Source organism: Bos taurus, chromosome 15 (genome assembly GCF_002263795.3).
Source record: "Bos taurus isolate L1 Dominette 01449 registration number 42190680 breed Hereford chromosome 15, ARS-UCD2.0, whole genome shotgun sequence".
NCBI lineage: Eukaryota > Metazoa > Chordata > Mammalia > Artiodactyla > Bovidae > Bos > Bos taurus.
Genome location: NC_037342.1, coordinates 16,680,390 through 16,700,729, shown reverse-complemented (window position 1 = coordinate 16,700,729; position 20,340 = coordinate 16,680,390). Strand labels below are relative to the sequence as shown.

Sequence of the window (20,340 nt, the reverse complement as noted above, 5' to 3'; positions counted from 1 at the left end):
GGCCCAGGATAAACCATTTGGCGGCAAGATTATCCCAAAATGCATCTTACGGGTGAGGGGCCCGGTGCCATCTACGGGTGAGGGGCCCGGTGCCATTCTGAATTTTAAGACATTCCTTTCTTTCATTAACAGACTGCTAGTGACTATATAACATCCAGCTGAAGACTAGCAGGGGGGTACTCTTTCTGCCCCCTTCTGATGCCTATGTCAGAAGCTTTCTCTATCTCCTTTATACTTTAATAAAACTTTATTACACAAAAGCTCTGAGCGATCAAGCCTCGTCTCTAGCCCCGGATTGAATTCTTCTCCTCCAGGGGCCAAGAATCCCGGTGTATTCGCGTGATTCAACAGCAACCTTTCACCAGGCTTCCCTGTCCTTCACCATCTCCCAGAGCTTGCTCAAACTCATGTCCATTGAGTCAGTGATGCCATCCAACCTTCTCATCTTCTACCACCTGCTTCTCCTCTTGCCCTCAGTCTTTTTGAGCATCAGGGTCTTTTCAGATGAGTTGGCTCTTTGCATCAGGTGGCCAAAGTATTGGAGCTTCAGTTTCAACATCTGTCCTTCCAATGGATATTCAGGGTTGATCTCTGTTAGGATTGACTGGCTTGATCTCCTTGCTGTCTGAGGGACACTCAAGAGTCTTCTCCAGCACCACAGTTTGAAAGCATCAATTCAGTGCTCAGGCTTTTTTATGGTCCAACTCTCACATCCCTACATAACTAATGGAAAAACCATAGCTTTGACTACTGACCTTTGTCGATAAAGTGATGTCTCTGCCTTTTAATATGCTGTCTAGGTTTTCATAGATTTTCTTCCAAGGAGCAAGCAGTCTCACTAAGATATGTCTAGTTTTGTTAAAATGTTTTGTATAGCAAAGGAAACCTTGGACAAAATGAAAAGACAATCTACTGAATGAAAGAAAATATTTGCATATAATATAATATAATATTTGAATATAATGATTGATAAGCAGTTAATGTATAAAATATATAAACAAAATATATAAACAGCTCATACAACTCAATGTCAAAAAATAAACAATTCAATTAAAAATGGGCAGAAAACTTGAACAGATACACTTCCATCAGGCATATGAAAAAAATGTTCAACATTCCTAGTCATTGGAAAAATGCAAGTTAGAACCACAGGGAGATACCACTTCATACCGGTCAGAATGGCTCTGATCAAAAAGACCACAATAACAAATGGTGAGGATGTTGAGAAAAGAGGACTCTTGTATACTGTTGATGGAAATGTGAATTTGTGTAGCAACTGTGTAAGACAGTTTGGAACTTACTCAAAAAATTGAAGATAGAAGTATCATATGACCCATCATTTCAACTCCTGGTTATATATAGCTAAAGAAAACCAGAACACTTATTTGAAAGGATATGTGCACCTCAGTGTTCATAGCAGCATTATTTACAATTATGAAGATATGGAAATATTCTAAGGGTCAATCAACAGATTGTGGTATATATATACTACAGAATACTACTCAGACATAAAAAAAAATGAATAAAATTTTGCCATTTGCTACAAAATGGATGGACCCAGAGGATATTATACTTAGTGGAATAAGTCATACAAATACTGTATGTTATTACTTGAATGTGAAATCTAAAAATTAAAACAAACTAGTGAATATAACAAAAAAGAAATAGACTCACAGACATAGGAAAAAAAAAAAAAAAAACAACTATTGATTACCTGTGGGGAGAAGGAAGAAGGGAAGGGAAAAATAGGGATAGGGGAGTAAGAAGTACACATTACTATGTATTAAATAAGCTGTAAGGATATAAAGTGGGCTTCCCAGATGGTGCTAGTGGTAAAGAACCCACATGCCAATGCAGGAGACATAGAGAAATGGATTCTAAGCCAGGGTCAGGAAGATCCCTGGAGGAGGGCATGGCAACCCATTCCAGTATTCTTGTCTGGAGAATCCCATGGACAGAAGAGCCTGGCGGGCTGTGGTCAATAGGGTTGCAAAGAATCTGACATGGCTGAAGCAACTTAGGACGCACAAGCATGCAAGGATATATTGTACAGCACAGGGTATATAGCCAATACCTTATAATAACTATAAGTGGAGCATAATCTGTAAAAATTGTGAATCATGTTATATACCTGAAAATAAGAAAATATTGCAAATCAACTGTATCTCAAAAAATATATACATATCCCATTATACACATTGCAGATGTATCATGAAATTAAGTACAAATGAAGTAAAACATTAAAAGTAAACTAAAATACTTTTTATTTAAAAAGTAAAAAAAACACATTAATTAAAAAAAAGATATAGCTTTGAATTCCCATGATTTCTCTTTTGTAGAATTCTTTAAGATTACTGTGTCTGAGACCTGATTTGTGTCTTTCAATAATTCCAGAGAAATTTTCAAAAATATTTTCTCTATTATCTTCATGTGCAGGTAATTCCAACTGAACTTATAATGTCTCCTATATATTTTACATTCTTTTATTCATATTTCCCCATTTTTAATTCTCTGGACAAATTTATGTATATTTTCTTTAACTGTATCTAATCTGCTTCTAAACTAATCTACTGAGAGTATTTTTGTTTTGGTTTGCTTGATTTTTTATTTTTGTTTGTTTTGGTATAGTGTTGATTGCTTAGAAATTCTCTGGTTCATTTTCAAACCTAGCTTTTCCAGCCTTGGATTTTTAAGCTTCTCTTTATTTCTTTAATTATACTAAGTAATGTCATTTAGATTATGTACAATAATTTTGATATCTGACAACATTCCAGGTCTGTTCTCATCTCCTGTTTCTATTGGTTCTTACTCATAGCACTTTGCTTTCCTATGTGAGTGTGTGTTTTTTCCCCCTTTGTTTTATTTTGCTTTGTATTTAGTATTAGGCATTCATTTTTCAGAGAACTTTATCTGTGGAAATTCTTTAAAGAGTGAATTGAGGTTGACTTTCCTTGTGGAGGGATAGTGTTTTCTAGTGTCCTGTTATCACTTCTAATGATAGAGCACTTTAATTCACCTCTTAAATTTTGTTTATATATATAATATATATGTGTGTGTATATATATATGTGTGTGTGTGTGTGTGTGTGTGTGTTCAGCAATATGCTTAGTAGTTTCCAAAAAGCTACTATTTGTAAACTATTTAACACTACATTTTAATAATTTTATTCAGAAGGGTCACTCAGGGTATCTACTTTGCCATAGTGCCAAACTAGAAATGTATTCATATTTTGAGGTGTTTTCTGTATGTTTTGACCCATCATTGATGAACTATTAAAGAGATGCCTTGAATTCAAGGTTACTTTGCCAAATACAAATTTTGGTTTATACATATTCATAGTAAAAGTATTTCTGGGATCTATCAGGTGCTTTCAGAAATATAGCTGGGTGACTTTATCCATTCTCAGATGTAAATCCCAACTGCAGACAGCTATCAGCATCAAAAAGAGTACAATACACTGGAAACTACATTTTCCAGCTTTTGATGTTTCCTCAATCTTGGGCTTGTCAACCACAAGTTGGCACTTGCCACGGGCACTTGCCATCGACCTCTATGAGGACTGAATCATGTGCTGCTGCAGCTGCTGATTTTCAACACTCTCTGAAGAGCTCAGGGTGGAGAGGAGAAACGAAGCACTCTGTGCTCAGGGAAAAACTGACCGGTAGATCTTCAGATAGCTATATATTTTCAGGAGCTGATTTTATTAGCCCAATTCTTGTATCTCATCATATCTACAAAAGCACTAAATTCCTTCATGGTGATGATTGCTCCTTGTGACTAGCAGAAATCATCTGCCAAAAAATATGTGCTCAATTGCATGTATTTCCCCGTCACCAAAATCACATATATACTGACCTTTGCCCCTCCCTATTTGGAGCAGTTCCTCAGATCTATCTGAGGTGCTATATTCCAGTCTACAGTCCTCATTTTGCCTCAAATAAAACTAAACTCACAACTTTCATGTTGTGCTTTTTTTTTTTTAAGTCTGAAGGTTCCAACGTTCAAGCTCTGAAACAAAAAACAATTCAAAAGTAACCCTGAGCCCTGAGCTTCATAAGAACACCTGTACACTATGCACAGGAAGTTGTCCAGGTCCTCCAATTTCTCGCTTCTTATTTCTTGTTCTATGGATTATCTCTCAGGACCAATTCTCATCATCACCCTTCTTTAGTGGGGGTGAACTGTTCACTAACAGTGGGTTCCTTCCTAGGTTTAATCCTTTAACTTTTTTTCCCCCATGGTAATTTGTCTTCCTCACACTTTTTCCTATTCTGGGTGGGTCATATTTCATTTGTTCCTTTCCTGGATTTGTAAGTTATCTCTAGTAATCCCTCTTTCTTAAGCAACTGGCTTATCTAGATTTGTAAACTATAGTAAGTAGAATTCAGAATGGAATTTCTTGCCTTCTTCAGTTACAGGTGCATTACTATTCAAACAAAATTGTTGAGAGGCTTACCTGAATTGGTCTTCCATCAGGTGTCAACACCTCTTCTGAAAGTTCCATCATCTTCAGGGCCATCAGAGCAATGGGTTTAGCATGGCAAAGGCTTTTTCTGTGGAGCCCTGCAGCAACACAGTATGCATCACCTATTGTTTCCACCTGCAGCAATCAGACAGATTAAATGCAAATGTGTGATAATGAACCAAAACAGAAATATTATCTGTGATCACAAATGTTGCTGGAAAATATATCAGCAAAGCACCAGTAATTAAACAATTAGAAAACCTAAGTGTAATCATAGCAGAGTCAAATACTAACATCTAGAGCTGTTTGTTGATCAACATTATCACCATAGATGATCATTAAAACCAGAAACAACTAGAATATAAAATAATTATCCCCCACAAAAATAGGATTGTCACTATTTTGCCTGGAAAATTTCCAAATAATGACATTTTACAAATACACTCTCATCTACTCAAGCCTTCAAGTAGACCTTCACTGGAAAGTAATTCTCTGTAGTTTTTCCAAAATACTCCACACATTTCTTAGTATTAAAAATTTTTTTTAAATTGAAGTATAGTTGATTTACAATGTTGTGTTAATTTAAGGTATAACTATGTTTGATACCAGAGAAGGCAATGGCAACCCACTCCAGTACTCTTGCTTGGAAAATCCCATGGACGGAGGAGCCTGGTGGGCTGCAGTCCATGAGGTCGCTAGGAGTCGGACACGACTGAGCGACCTCACTTTCACTTTTCACTTTCATGCATTGGAGAAGGAAATGGCAACCCACTCCAGTGTCCTTGCCTGGAGAATCCCAGGGACGGGGGAGCCTGGTAGGCTGCCATCTATCGGGTCGCACAGAGTCGGACACGACTGAAGCAACTTAGCAGCAGCAGCATGTTTGATATATCTATAATTTATTGTCTAGCCTATTCTTCAGTTCAGTTCAGTCATTCAGTTGTGTCCTGCTCTTTGGGATCCCATGCTTAACTCTTAATAATTCTAACACTGAACACTTCTTGAATTCATACTCTCTACCATTAATAGCATCAACTGCTTAACACACTTTATTTCATTTAATCCTCACAAATATCCTAAGTGGAAGAATTAGTATTGGTTATATTCTAGAGATTACAAATTGAAGCACAGAAACCCCTCCATAATCTTACAATTAAAGAGTTTGCGGACACTGTCAAGAGTCTTTCCAGATCCTGTTGTAACTCTTTTTTAAATTTATTTTTTAATTGGAGGAAAGTTGCTGTATAATGTTGTGTTGGTTTCTGCCATACGTCAACATGAATCAGCCATAGGTATACACATGGGCTTTCCTGTAGCTTAGGTGGTAAAGAATTTGCCTGCAAGGCAGGAGACCTGGGTTCAATGCCTGGGTTGGGACGATCCCCTGGAGAAGGAAATGGCAACCCACTCCAGTATTCTTGCCTGAAGAATCCCATGGACAAAGAAGCCTGATGGGCTACAGTCTACAAGGTCGCACAGAGTCAGACATGACTAAGTGACAAACGCTACTACTACAACTATACATATGTCACTTCCCTCTTGATCTTCCCTTCCATCTTCCACCTCATCCCATCCCTCTAGGTTGTCCTAGAGCATCAGTTTGAGCTCCCTGAATCATATAGCGAATTCCCACTGGCTATCTATTTTACATATGGCAATGTATATATTTCAATGCTACTATCTCAATTCTTCCCAGCCTCTTTCCCATTCTGTGTCCGTAAGTGTGTTCTCTATGTCTGCATCTCTATTGCTGCCCTAGGAATAGGTTCATCAGTATCAGTTTTCTAGATTCCATATATATGCATTAATATACAATATTTGTTTTTCTCTTTTTGACCTACTTCACTCTGCGTAACAGGTTCTAGGTTTATCCACCTCACTAAAAGTGGCTCAAATTTGTTTTTTATAGATGAATAACACTCCATTGTATAAATGTATCACAACTTTTTTACCATTCATCTGTCAAAGGACATCTAGGTTGCTTCCATGTCCTGGCTACCGTAAATAGTACCGCAATGAACAGAGTACAGTTGACTTTTCAAGTTATGGTTTTGTCAGGGTATGTATCCAGTAGTGGGATTACTGGGTCATATGGTAGCTTTATTCCTAGTTTTTAAAGAAAATTCCATACTGTTCTCCATGGTGACTGTATTAATTTACATTCTTAACAGTGTGTTGAGATTCCTTTTTCTCCACATCCTTCCCAGCATTTATTATTTGTAGATATTTTGATTATGGCCCTTCTGACTGGTGTGAGGTGATACCTCATTGTAGCTTTGATTTGCTTTTCTCTAATAATAAGTGATGTTGAGCATCTTTTCATGTGTTTATTAGCCATCTGTATGTCTTCTTTGGGGAAATGTCTGTTTTAGTCTTCTGCCCATTTTTGATTGGATGGTTTTTCTGATTTTGAGTTGCATGAGCTTCTTCTATATTTTAGAGATTAAGTTTTTGTCAGCTATCTCATTTACAATTATTTTATCCCAATCTGAGGATTATCTTTCATCTTCTTTATGGTTTCCTTTGCTGTGCAAAAGCATTTAAGTTTAATCATGATCCATTTGTTTAGTTCTGTTTTTATTTCCATTACTCTAGGAGGTAGGTCAAAGATTTTTCTATGGCTGTGTCAAAGAGTGTTCTAAGTTTTCCTCTAAGAAAATTTTTATAATTTCTGGCATTACATTTAGGTCTTTAATCCATTGTGAATTTATTTTTGTGTATTGTGTTAGGAAGTGTTCTAATTTCTTTTTTTTAATTTTTAAAAATTATTATTATTATTTTTACTTTGCAATATTGTATTGGTTTTGCCATACATGTACACCTATACTACTCAAACTCTTCCAGAAAATTGCAGAGGAAGGTAAACTTCCAAACTCATTCTATGAGGCCATCATCACCCCCTTTTTTTTTTTTTTTTTTAATGTATAGCTATCCAGTTTTCCCAACACAGTTTATGGAGGAGACTGTCTTTTCTCCATGGGATATTCTTGCCTCCTTTGTCAAAGCCAAGGTGCTCAGAGATGTGTAGGTTTATCTTTGGGCTTTCTACTTTGTTCCATTGGTATATAGTTCTAGTTTTTTGGGTTTTTTTTTTTCGCCAGTACCATACCATCTTGATGACTAACCTTGTAGTATAGTCTGAGGACAGGAAGATTGATTCCTCAAGCTCCATTCTTCATTCTCAAGATTGTTTGGGCTATTCAGGGTCTTTTGTGCTTCCATATAACAAATTTATTCATTTTTATGGCTTAGTAATATTCCATTGTACACATGTACCACAACTTCTCTAAACATTCATCTGTCAATGGACATCTAGATTGCTTCCATGTCCTAGCTATTGTAATTAGTGATGCAGTGAACACTGGGGTACATGTGCCACTTAGAATTGTGACTTTCAGGGTATAAGCTCAGTAGTGGGATTGCTAGGTCATATGGTATAATTATTCCTAGTTTTTAAAGGACTCTCCATAATGACTCTATCAGTTTACATTCCCACAAACAATGCAGAAAAGTTCCCTTTTGTCCACTTCCTCTCCAGCAATGACTGTTGGTATATTATTTGATGATGGCCATTCTGAATGGTGTGCTTAATCCTGATTTCATCATCCTCTGTGATTCTTAAATATTGTATTAAATCACGGTTAAAATTCCCCAAATTTCAAAGCATAGAACATGGTATAAAAGTTAGGAATAACTCATTTCTAGAGGAAAGTTTTCTAATTATCAAGGTAAATATGGTGACTAAATCCTAAAAAATCTAATATTTTAATTAGAGCAAAGTGATGAAATATTGTATTAAACATCCAGTTCCACTATCACCTTTTCTGTGAATCACTCCATGGCTCTTCCATTAGTTCATAGTAGCAAAACTAATCCTTTCTTTTACTTTCAACAACACTTTCCATACCTCTCTACTAGAGCTGTCATTAATGAATATGCATGTTTTAATCAATATGCATCAATGCATAATCAATATGTATCCCCAGCTACAAAATAAACTCAAAATGGATTAAAGACCTAAACATAAGGTCCTTAAGAAAAGGATCATGTATTTTAAATGTCTGTATTCATAGTGATCATCAATGTGTCTTAAATATAACTATTTAGTAAATATATACCAAAGATATACATAAATTTATTATATTTAACTATCAATATAATTAAAATAGTTCAGCTCAGTTCAGTCACTCAGTTGTGTCCAACTCTTTGTGACCCTGTGTACTGCAGCATGCCAGGCTTCCCTGTCCATCACCCACTCCTGGAGCTTGCTCAAACTAATGTCCATTGAGTCAGTGATGCCATCAAACCATCTCATCCTCTCTCGTCCCCTTCTCCTCTTGCCTTCAATCTTTCCCAGAATCAGGGTCTTTTCCAATGAGTTAGTTCTTCGCATCCGGTGGCCAAAGTTATCAGAGCTTCAGCTTTAGCATCAGTCCTTCCAATGAATATTCAGGACTGGTTTCACTTAGGATTGACGGGTTTGCTCTCCTTGCAGTCCAAGGGAATCTCAAGAGTCTTCTCCCACGCTGCAGTTCAAAAGCATCCGTCGTTTGTGCTCAGTTTTCTTTATGGTCCAACTCTCACATCCATACATGACTACTGGAAAAGCCATAGCTTTGACTAGATGGGCCTTTGTGGTAAAGTAATAAGCAATGTCTCTGCTTTTTAATATGCTGTCTAGGTTGGTCATAGCTTTTCTTCCAAGAAGCAAACATCTTTGAATTTCATGGCTGCAGTCACCACCTGCAGGATTTTGGAACCCAAGAAAATAAGGTCTCTCACTGTTTCCATTTTTTCCCCATCTATTTGCCATGAAGTGATGGGACTGGATGCCATGATCTTCATTTTTTGAATGTTGAGTTTTAAGCCAACTTTTTCACTCTCCTCTTTCACTTTCATCAAGAGAATCTTGAGTTCCTCTTTGCTCTCTGCCATAAGAGTGGTGTCATCTACATATTTGAGATTATTGATATTTATGCTGGCAATCTTGATTCCAGGTTGTGTTTTATCCAGCCTGGCATTTCACATGATGTACTCTGCATAGACTTTGAAGTCTTTGCATTGGAATTCCCTGGTGGCTCAGATGGTAAAACGTCTGCCCACAATGCGGGAGACTTGTGTTCAGCCCCTGGGTTGGGAAGATCCTTTGGAGAAGGAAATGGCAATCCACTCCAGTACGCTTGCCTAGGAAATCCCATGGATGGAGGAACATGGTAGGCTACACTCCATGGGGTCGCAAAGAGTAGGGCACGATTGAGCAACTTCACTTCACTTTTAACTCTGCATAGAAGTTACATAAGAAGGGTGAAAATACACAGCCTTGACTTACTCCTTTCCCAATTTGGAACAAGTCTGTTGTTCCATGTCTAGTTCTAACTGTTGCTTCTTGACCTGCATACAGATTTCTCAGGAGGCAGGTAAGGTGGTCTGCTTTTCCTATTACTTTAAGCACTTTCCACAGTTTTTTTGAGATCCACACAGTCAAAGGCTTTAGCATGGTCAATGAAGCAGAAGAAGATGTTCTGGAATTCTCTTGCTTTTTCTTTTTTTAAAACTAATTAATTTTTAATTGGAGGTTAATTAGTTTACAATATTGTCGTAGGTTTTTCCATACATCGACATGAATCAGCCATGGGTTTACATGTGTCTCCTCATCCTGAAGCCCCCTCCCATGTCTCTCCCCTTCCCATCCCTTTGTGTTGTCCTGGAGCACCAGCTTTGAGTGCCCTACTTCATGCATCAAACTTACATTGGTCATCTATTTTACATATCGTAATACACATGTTTCAATGCTATTCTCTCATATCTTCCCACCCTTGCCTTCTCCCACATAGTCCAAAAGTTGGTTCTTTACATCTGTGTCTCTTTTGCTGCCTTGCATATAGGAACACTGTTACCATCTTTCTAAATTCGATATACATGCGTTAATATACTGTACTGTTTCCCTGACTTACTTCACTCTGTATAATAGACTCCAGTTTCATCCACCTCATTAGAACTGACTCAAATGCATTCTTTTTTTATAGCACAATAATATTCCAAAATGTATATGTACCACAACTTCTTTATCCATTCATCTGCCAATCTAGGTTTCTTCCATGTCCTAGGTATTGTAAACAGTGCTGCAATGAATATTGGGGTACATGTGTCTCTTTCAATCCTGGTTTCCTCAGTGTGTATGCCCAGCAATGGGATTGCTGGGTTGTATGGCAGGTCTGTTTCCAGTTTTTAAAGGAATCTCCATACTGTTCTCCATAGTGGCTGTACTAGTTTGAATTCCTACCAACAGTGTAAAAGGGCTCCCTTTTCTCCACACCTTCTCCAGTATTTATTGTTTGTAGATTTTTGATGGTGGCCATTCTGATCAGCATGAGATGATATCTCACTGTGGTTTTGATGTTGAGCATCATCAACATTTCATGTGTTTGTTAGCCATGTTGGTGATGGACAGGGAGGCCTGGCATGCTGCGATTCATGGGGTCGCAAAGAGTCAGACACGACTGAGCGACTGATCTGATCTGATCTGATCTGATGTCTTTTTCGGAGAAATGTCAGTTTAGTTCTTTGGTCCACTTTTTGATTGGGTTGTTCGTTTTTCTGGTATTGAGCTGCATGAAATATCAATTAGGTCTAACTAGCCCATTGTATGATTTAAAGCTGTGTTTCCTTGCTACTTTTCTTTTTTGGTTGTTCTATCCATATCTTATTCCATCCCCTTACTTTCAGTCTGTATATGTCCCTAGGTTTAAGGTGGGTCTCTTGCAGACAGCATATATAGTGATTTTATTTTTGTATCCATTTGGCCAGTCTTTGTCTTTTGGTTGCAGCATACAATCCATTTACATTTAAGGTAATTATTGATAAGTATGATCCCATTACCTTTTACTTTGTTGTTTTGGGTTCATTTTAATAAACCTGTTTTTTTGTGTGTTTCCTGTCTAGAAGAAATCTATTAGCACTTATTGAAGAGCTGGTTTGGTGGTGAAGCTTTTGTTTGTAAAGCTTTTGATTTCTCCTTCATATATGAATGATATACTTCCTGGGTAATCTTGGTTGTACATTTTTCTCTTTCATCACTTTAAGTATGTCCTGCCATTCCCTTCTGGCCTGAAGAGTTTCTATTAAAAGATCAGCTGTCATCCTTATGGGGATCCCCTTGTGTATTTTTTCTTGCTTTTCCCTTGCTGCTTTTAATATTTGCTCTTTGTGCTTAATTTTTATTAGTTTGATTAATAAGGAAAGTTATGACTAACCTAGATAGCATATTAAAAAGCAGAGACATTACTTTGCCAACAAAGGTCCATCTAGTCAAGGCTATGGTTTTTCCAGTAGTCATGTATGGATGTGAGAGTTGGACTATAAAGAAAGCTGAGTGCTGAAGAATTGATGCTTTTGAACTGTAGTGTTGGAGAAGACTCTTGAGAGTCCCTTGGACTGCAAGGAGATCCAACCAGTCTATCCTAAAGGAGATCAGTCCTGGGTGTTCTTTGGAAGGACTGATGCTGAAGCTGAAACTCCAGTACTTTGGCCACCTCATGCGAAGAGCTGACTCATTGGAAAAGACCCTGATGCTGGGAGGCATTGGGGCAAGGAGGAGAAGGGGACGACAGAGGATGAGATGGTTGGATGGTATCACCGACTTCATGGACATGGGTTTGGGTAGGTTTCGGGAGTTGGTGATGGACAGGGAGGCCTGGCGTGCTGTGATTCATGGGGTCACAAAGAGTCGGACACGACTGAGTGACTGAACTGAACTGAACTGGGGTGCTTCACTTTGGGTTTATCCTGTTTGGGACACTCTAGATTTCTTGGACTTGGGTGGCTATTTCCTTCCCCATTTTAGGGAACTTTTGGACTATTATCTCCTCAAGTATTCTCTCATGCCCTTCCTCTTGGCCTTCTTCTGGTATCCCTATGATTTGTCTGTTGGGGCATTTAACATTGTCCCAGATGTCTCTGAGGTTGTCCTCATTTCTTTTAAATCTTTTTTCCTCTATGCTTCATTTATTTCTACTATTCTATCTTCACCTCACTTATCCTTTCTTCTGCCTAGTTATTCTACTGTTGGTTCTCTCCAGAGTGCTTTTAGTCTCAATTTTTGCACTGTTCATTATTGATGGCCACTTCTTTATTTGTTTTAGGTTCTTGTTAAACATTTCTTGCATCTTCTCTATCTTTGTCTCTAGTCTATTTATCTGTAATTGCTTTTTGTCCTCAAGATTTGGATCATCTTTACTATGATCCAATTCTTTTTCAGGTAGACTCCATACCTCCTCCTATTTTGTTTGGTTTGGTGGTTTTTTATCATGTTCCTTCACCTGCTGAATATTTCTCTGTCTTTTCATTTTGTTTAGATTGCTGTGTTGAGGTGCCATTTCTGCAGGCTGGAAGTTCGTGGTTCCTCTTAGTTGTTGAGTCTGCTCCCTGTGGGTGGGGTTGGACCAGTGGCTTGTCAAGGTTTCCTGGCTGAGAGAAGTTGTGTCTGTACTCTGGTGGGTGTAGCTGGATCTTTTTTCTCTGGAGTACAATGAAGTGTCCAGTAGTGAGTTTGGGGTGTTTATGGGTTTTGCATGGCTTTGGGCAGCCCATCTTTTAATGTTCAGTGTTGTTTTCCTGTTTGGTGGTGCATAGGCGTGGTGTGTCTTGCACTGGAACTTGTTGGCTCGTAGATGGAGCTTGGTTTCAGTGTAGGTATGGAGACTTTTGGGTGCACTCATGTCTATTAAGTTCCCTGGAGTCTGGAGTTCTCTGATATTCTCAAGTTCTGGAGTTAAGCTTCTTGCCTCTGGATTTCAGCCCTTCTGTTACAGTAGCCTCAAGACTTCTCCATGCAGCACAGAAATAACTCTCCACATCCAGGAACATCCAGAGAGATTCACAGAGATACAAAGAAGAAAAGAGGGAGGGAGGAGATAGAGTGATCCAGAGGAGAAAAGGGAGAGTCTAAAGGGGACAGAGCAATCAAGTTCAGTCGCTCAGCTGTGTCCAACTTTTTGAAACCCCCATGGACTGCAGCATGCCAGGCTTCCTTGTCTATCACCAACTTCCAAAGCTTACTCAAACTCATGCCCATCGAGTTGGTGATGCCATCCAGCCATCTCATCCTCTGTCATCCCCTTCTCCTCCTGCCTTCAATCTTTCCCAGCATCAGGGTCTTTTCCAGTGAGTCAGGTCTCCGCATCAGGTGGCCAAAGTATTGGAGTTTCAGCTCCAGCATCAGTCCTTCCAATGAATATTCAGGACTGATTTCCTTTAGGCTTAACTGGTTGGATCTCCTTGCAGTGACTCTCAAGAGTCGTCTCCAACACCACAGTTCAAAAGCATAAATTCTTCAGCACTCAGCTTTCTTTATAGTCCCACTCTCATAACCATACATGACTACTGGAAAAACCATAGCTTTGACTTGTTGGACCTTTGAGAGCAATCAAGCCAGTAATCAAATCCCTAAGTGAAAACGGATACTGAAGATTAGATTCTTAAAAGTACAAAATTGATAACAAATATAAAAAAGCAGAGATTAAAAACCTAGAATAGACATTAGAGTTTCAAAAATACAATATAAAAATACAAAACAAAACCGATCCCCCAAATTAAAATATATATATGGAATTGTTTTTTAAAAAACAGGGGTTTTTTTGGAAAGGTAATAAGTAGGAGGCTATAAAAATGAAAGTTAAAGGAGTATTAAAGAACTAAAATTTGTTGATGTATGGCAAAACCAATACAATGTTGTAAAGTAATTAGCCTCTAATTAAAATAAATATTTTTTATTTTTTTATTATTATAAAAAATAAAAAAGCCAGGAAAAAAAATAAATTTAAATTTAAAAAAAAGTTATGATAGTAAAAATATATCTAGAATTTCTTTGGAGATGCTGTGTGGTGTCAGTTCAGTATCAGTCCCTTGTTCAGGCTTGTACTTGTTCTCAAGGTGTATAGTTGCCCCTCAAATGCAGTCTCAACATCAACTGCAGTTTTAATCTCTTGTACCTGTCACTTTCAGAGAGGTCCCCCCTTCTTTCTTTATTTTGGCTTCTTCTGTTTGCAAGTCTCTTCAGTGTTAATTTCTGCTCTGACATGACGGGGTGAAGGTGGCCACTCATTTAGGCTCACTCGTTCAGTTGTGCTATGGAGAGAGACGGACACTACAAACAAATTCCACTGGCATGTGTGTGGAGTGCTCACATTGGATGGGCCACACTGTGTTTGCCACAGCCCGAGGCAGCATGAATTTCCTGGCTCCACACTGCTCAGGCTCTAGGGTGCTCTGCAATGGCACTGTCCCAAGTGGACCCTGTGTTTCATGTACTTCCCAGTCTAAGCCGCTCAGGTTCTTGGGTGTTCTGCAAGGGCACAGATCCAGATGGACTGTGGGTTTTGTGCCCTTCACAGGTCCAAACTGCTCAGGCAACCAGTTGCTTGGCAAGCGCGCTGTCCCAGGTGGGCCTTGCATCTTATGCACTTTCCAATCTTGGCGACTCAGTTTCCTGGGTGCACCATGAGGGCACAGTCCCAGGTGTGCCATGTATCTCCTCTGGGGAGCTGATCTCAGGCTGTGACACTCCTGGCAGATGAGAACCGTCCAGGATCCCAGGAAGATGTCATTATCAACTCGCAGCCTGCTCACAGTTTGGTGGAAGATGTGGTCTCTGGGGCCAAGATTGCAGGAGCCCCTTGCCTTCCGTCTCTGGCTGTTGTGCACCTGCTTCTCTGCCTCTGGGGAGGGACGGCCGTAAATGGCAGTGGGCTTGCTCTCCTTTGGTATTCACTAAGGCATGCACAATCCTTCATTCTGTGAATGCACCAGGAGTCACCATCCTGTGTTAGAGTCTTCCACAGGAAAAGTCCTTTTTGTGTGTGTGTCTCCGGTGATCCCACAGTTTGGGTTGCTATGGCACATGAGCCCTACAGATTATCCTCAGGGCATTCAAAGGTGGTCCTTATGCTAAGGACCAATGATGCAGCCCATACTTTCCTGTTCAGACCCCACTTGCTGTTGGCAGATGCAGGCATCTAAGCCACTTTTCTGCAAGTAGTTAAGGTTAGGTGCGTGTTCTGTATCCCCGGAACCCCGAGTTATGTTGCTCTCTGAGATACCAAGTCTCTCCACAGACACGCCTGTGAGAGGGTTTCCTACTGTGTGGAAACTTACTCCTCCTTCAAACTCCATTCCCAGGATAGGTCTCCATCTCTAAATCTTTTGTCTCTGTTTTTGTCTTTTATATTTTGTCCTACCTCCTTTTGAAGAGACTGGGCTGCCTTTCTGCGTGCCTGGTGTCCTCTGCCACCATTCAGAAGTTGTTTTGTGGAAGCAGCTCAACATTCACCTGATCTTTTGATGAATTTGTGGGTGAGAAAGTGGTCTACCCACACTATTCTCAACCATATTGGGAGCGCCTCTTCTCTTGCTTTTTCTATGATCCAGTAGATGCTGGCAATTTGATCTCTGGTTCCTCTGCCTTTTCTAAATGCAGCTTGAATATCTGGAATTTCTCAGTTCACATATTGTTGAAGCTTAGCTTGGAGAATTTTGAGCATTACTTTACTAGCATGTGAGATGAGTGAAATTGTGTGGTAGTTTGAACATTCTTTGGCATTGCCTTTCATTGAGGTTGGAATGAAAACTGACCTTTTCCAGTCCTGTGGCCACTGCTGAGTTTTCCAAATTTGCTGGTATATTGAGTGCAGCACTTTCACAGCATCATCTTTTAGGATTTGAAATAGCTCAGCTGGAATCCCATTACCTCCACTGGCTTTGTAGTGATGCTTCCTAAGGCCCACTTGACTTCATACTCCAGGATGTCTGGCTCTAGGTGAGTGGTCACACAATCATGGTTATCTGGGTCATTAAGATCTTTTTGGAGAGTTCCTCTGTATTCTTGCCACCTCTTCTTAATATCTTCTGCTTCTTTTGGGTCCATGCTGTTTCTGTCCTTTATTGAGCCTATCTTTGCATGAAATGTTCCCTTGGTATCTCTAATTTTCTTGAAGAGATCTCTAGTCTTTCCCATTCTATTGTTTTCCTCCACTTCTTTGCATTGATCACTGAGGAAAGCTTTCTTATCTCTCCTTGCTATTCCTTTGAACTCTGCATTCATATGGCAAGGCTTTCTCCTTTGCCTTTCACATCTCTTCTTTTCTCAGCTATTTGTAAGACCTCCTCAGACAACCATTTTGCATTTTTGCATTTCTTTTTCTTGGGCGTGGTTTTGATCACTGCCTCCTGTACAGTGTTATGAACCTCTGTCTATAGTTCTTCAGGCACTCTGTCTATCAGATCTAATCCCTTGAATCTATTTGTCACTCCTACTGTATAATCTCAAGGGATTTGATTTAGGTCATACTTGAGTGGTCTAGTGGTTTTCCCTACTTTCTTCAATTTAAGTCTGAATTTTCCAATAAGGAGTTCACCCGAGCCACACTCGGCTCCTGGTCTTGTGTTTACTGACTGTATCAAGCTCTCTGTCCTCAGCTACAAAGAATAAAATCATTCTGATTTCTGTATTGACCATCTAGTGATGCCTATGTGTAGAGTCATCTCTTGTGTTGTTGGAAGAGGGTGTTTACTATCACCAGTGCATTGTCTTGGCAAAACTCTGTTAGCTTTTGCCCTGCTTCGTTTTGTACTCCAGGACCAAACTTGCCTGTTACTCCAGGTATCTCTTGACTTCCTACTTTTGTATTCCAGTCTCCTATGATGAAATGGACATCTTTTTTTTCGTTTTAGCCCTAGGAGGTCTTGTAGGTCTTCACAGAACCATCCAACATCAGCTTCTTCAGCATTAGTGGTTGGGGGCATAGACTAGGATTACTGTGATATTGAATGGTTTGCCTTGGAAATAAACAGAGATCATTTGGTTGCTTTTGAGATTACACTAAAGTATTGCATTTAGGACTCTTTTATTGACTATGCGAGCTACTCCATTTATTCTGAGGGATTCTTTCCCACAGTAGTAGATATAATGGTCACCTGAATTAAATTCGCCTATTCCAGTCCTATTCCTGTGAGTGGTGGCTGTGGCACAGGAGTGGCTAGTGGCAGTTGGGTGGTGCAAGAGCAGCGAGTGGCAGAGAGGAGATACCCCACGTCCAAGGTCAGGAGTGGTGGCCATGAGGACATACCCCATGTCCAAGGTAAAGAGCAGCAGCTGCACTTTGCTGGAGCAGTCGTGAAGAGATACCCCATGTCCAAGGTAAGAGAAACCCAAGTAAGAAGGTAGGCACTGAGAGAGGGCATCAAAGGGCAACCGGACTGAAACCACAATCACAGGAATCTAGCCAATCTGATCACATGGACCACAGCCTTGTCTAACTCAATGAAACTAGGCCATGCCTTGTGGGGCCACCCAAGATGCACAGGTCATGGTGGAGAGGTCTGACAATATGTGGTCCACTAGAGAAGGCAATGGGAAACCACTTCAGTATTCTTGCCTTGAGAAACCCATGAACAGTATGAAAAGGCAAAATGATAGGATACTGAAAGAGAAACTCCCCAGGTCAGTAGGTGCCCAACATGCTACTGGAGATCAGTGGAGAAATAACTCCAGAAAGAATGAAGGGATGGAACCAAAGCAAAAACAACACCCAGTTGTGGATGTGACTACTGATAGAAGCAAAGGTCCGATGCTGTAAAGAGCAATATTGCATAGGAACCTGGAATGTTAGGTCCATGAATCAAGGTAAACTGGAAGTGGTCAAACAGGAGATGGCAAGAGTGAACATTGACATTTTAGGAATCAGAAAACTAAAATGGACTGGAATGGGTGAATTTAACTCAGATGACCATTATATCTATTATTGTGGGCATGAATCCCTTAGAAGAAATGGAGTAGCCATCATGGTCAACAAAAGAGTCTGAAATGCAGTACTTGGTTGCAATCTCAAAAACGACAGAATGATCTCTGATCGTTTCCAAGGCAAACCATTCAATATTATGGTAATCCAAGTCTATGCCCCAACCAGTAATGCTGAAGAAGCTGAAGTTGAACAGTTCTATGAAGACCTACAAGACTCTCTAGAACTAACACCCAAAAAAGATGTCCTTTTCATTATAGGGGACTGGAATGCAAAAGTAGGAAGTCAAAAGATACCTGGAGTAATAGGCAAATTTGGCCTTGGAGTTCAGAATCAAGTAGGGCAAAGGCTAATAGAGTTTTGCCAAGTGAACACAGTGGTCATAGCAAATACCCTCTTCTAACAACACAAGAGAAGACTCTACACATAGACATCACTAGATAGCCAACACAGAAATCAGATTGATTATATTCTTTGCAGCCAAAGATAGAGAAGCTCTGTACAGTCAGCAAAAACAAGGCCAGGAGCTGACTGTGGCTCAGATCATGAACTCCTTATTGCCAAATTACGACTGAAATTGAAGAAAGTAGGGAAAACCAATATACCATTCAGGTATGACCTAAATCAAATGCCTTGAGATTATACAGTGGGAGTGAGAAATAGGTTTAAGGGACTAGATCTGATAGACAGAGTGCCTGATGAGCTATGGAAAGAGGTTCATGACATTGTACAGGACACAGGGATCAAGGCCATTCCCAAGAAAAAGAAATGTAAAAAAAGCCAAATGGCTATCTGAGTAGGCCTTATAAATAGCTAAGAAAAGAAGGGAAATGAACAGCAAAGGAGAAAAGTAAAGATACCCATTTGAATGCAGAGTTCTAAAGAATAGCAAGGAGAGAAAATAAAGCTTTCCTCAGCAATTAATGCAAAGAAATAGAGGAAAACAATAGAATGGGAAAGACTGGAGATCTCTTCACGGAAATTAGAGATAACAAGGGACCATTTTATGCAAAGATGGGCTCAATAAAGGACAGAAATTTTATGGACCTGACAGAAGCAGAAGATATTAAGAAGAGGCGGCAAGAATACACAGAAGAACTGTATAAAACAGGTCTTCACTACTGAGTTAATTACAGTGGTGTGATCACTCACCTAGAGCCAGACATCCTGGCATGTGAAGTCAAGTGGGTGGTATGAAGCATCACTATGAACAAAGCTAGTTGAAGTGATGGAATTCCAGTTGAGCTATTTCAAATCCTGAAAGATGATGCTGTGAAAGTGCTGCCACTCAATATACCAGCAAATTTGGAAAACTCAACCGTGGTCACAGGACTGGAAAAAGTCAGTTTTCATTCCTATCCCAAAGAAAGGCAAAGCCAAAGAATGCTCAGACTACTGCACAATTGCACTCATCTCACACGCTAGTAATGTAATGCTCAAAATTCTCCAAGCCAGGCTTCAGCAATATGTGAACCGTGAACTTCCAAATGTTGAAGCAGGTTTTCGAAAAGGCAGAGGAACCAGAGATCAAATTGCCAACATCTACTGGATCTTCGAAAAAGGAAGAGAGTTCCAGAAAAACATCTATTTCTGCTTTATCGACTATGCCAAAGCCTTTGACTGTGTGGATCACAATAAACTGTGGAAAATTCTGAAAGAGATGGGAATACCAGACCACCTGACCTGCCTCTTGAGAAATCTGTATGCAGGTCAGGAAGGAACAATTAGAACTGGACATGGAACAACAGACTGGTTCCAAATAGGTAGAGTATATCAAGGCTGTGTATTGTCACCCTCTTATTCCGCTTATATGCAGAGTACATCATAAGAAATGCTGGGTTGGATGAAGCCCAAGCTGGAATCAAGATTGCTGGGAGAAATATCCATAACCTGAGAAATGCAGTTGACACGGCCCTTATGGCAGAAGATTAAGAAGAACTAAAGAGACTCTTGATGAACGTGAAAGAGGAGAGTGAAAAAGTTGGCTTAAAGCTCAACATTCAGAAAACTAAGATCATGGCATCCGGTCCCATCACTTCATGGCAAATAGATGGGGAAATAGTGGAAACATTGGCTGACTTT

At 39.6% G+C, this 20,340-nt stretch overlaps 1 protein-coding gene across 3 annotated transcripts in view; it reads right to left on the bottom strand.

The window, feature by feature from the left end:
* GUCY1A2 (guanylate cyclase 1 soluble subunit alpha 2) overlaps positions 1 to 20,340 on the bottom strand; it is a 586,113-nt gene that overhangs the window by 159,057 nt on the left and 406,716 nt on the right. For all 3 annotated transcript variants that reach the window (XM_059874953.1, XM_059874952.1, NM_001191341.1), the window contains one exon: positions 4,457 to 4,600. In XM_059874953.1, the coding sequence (XP_059730936.1) occupies positions 4,457 to 4,600 (144 nt within the window). The remainder of the gene's footprint in view (positions 1 to 4,456; positions 4,601 to 20,340) is intronic.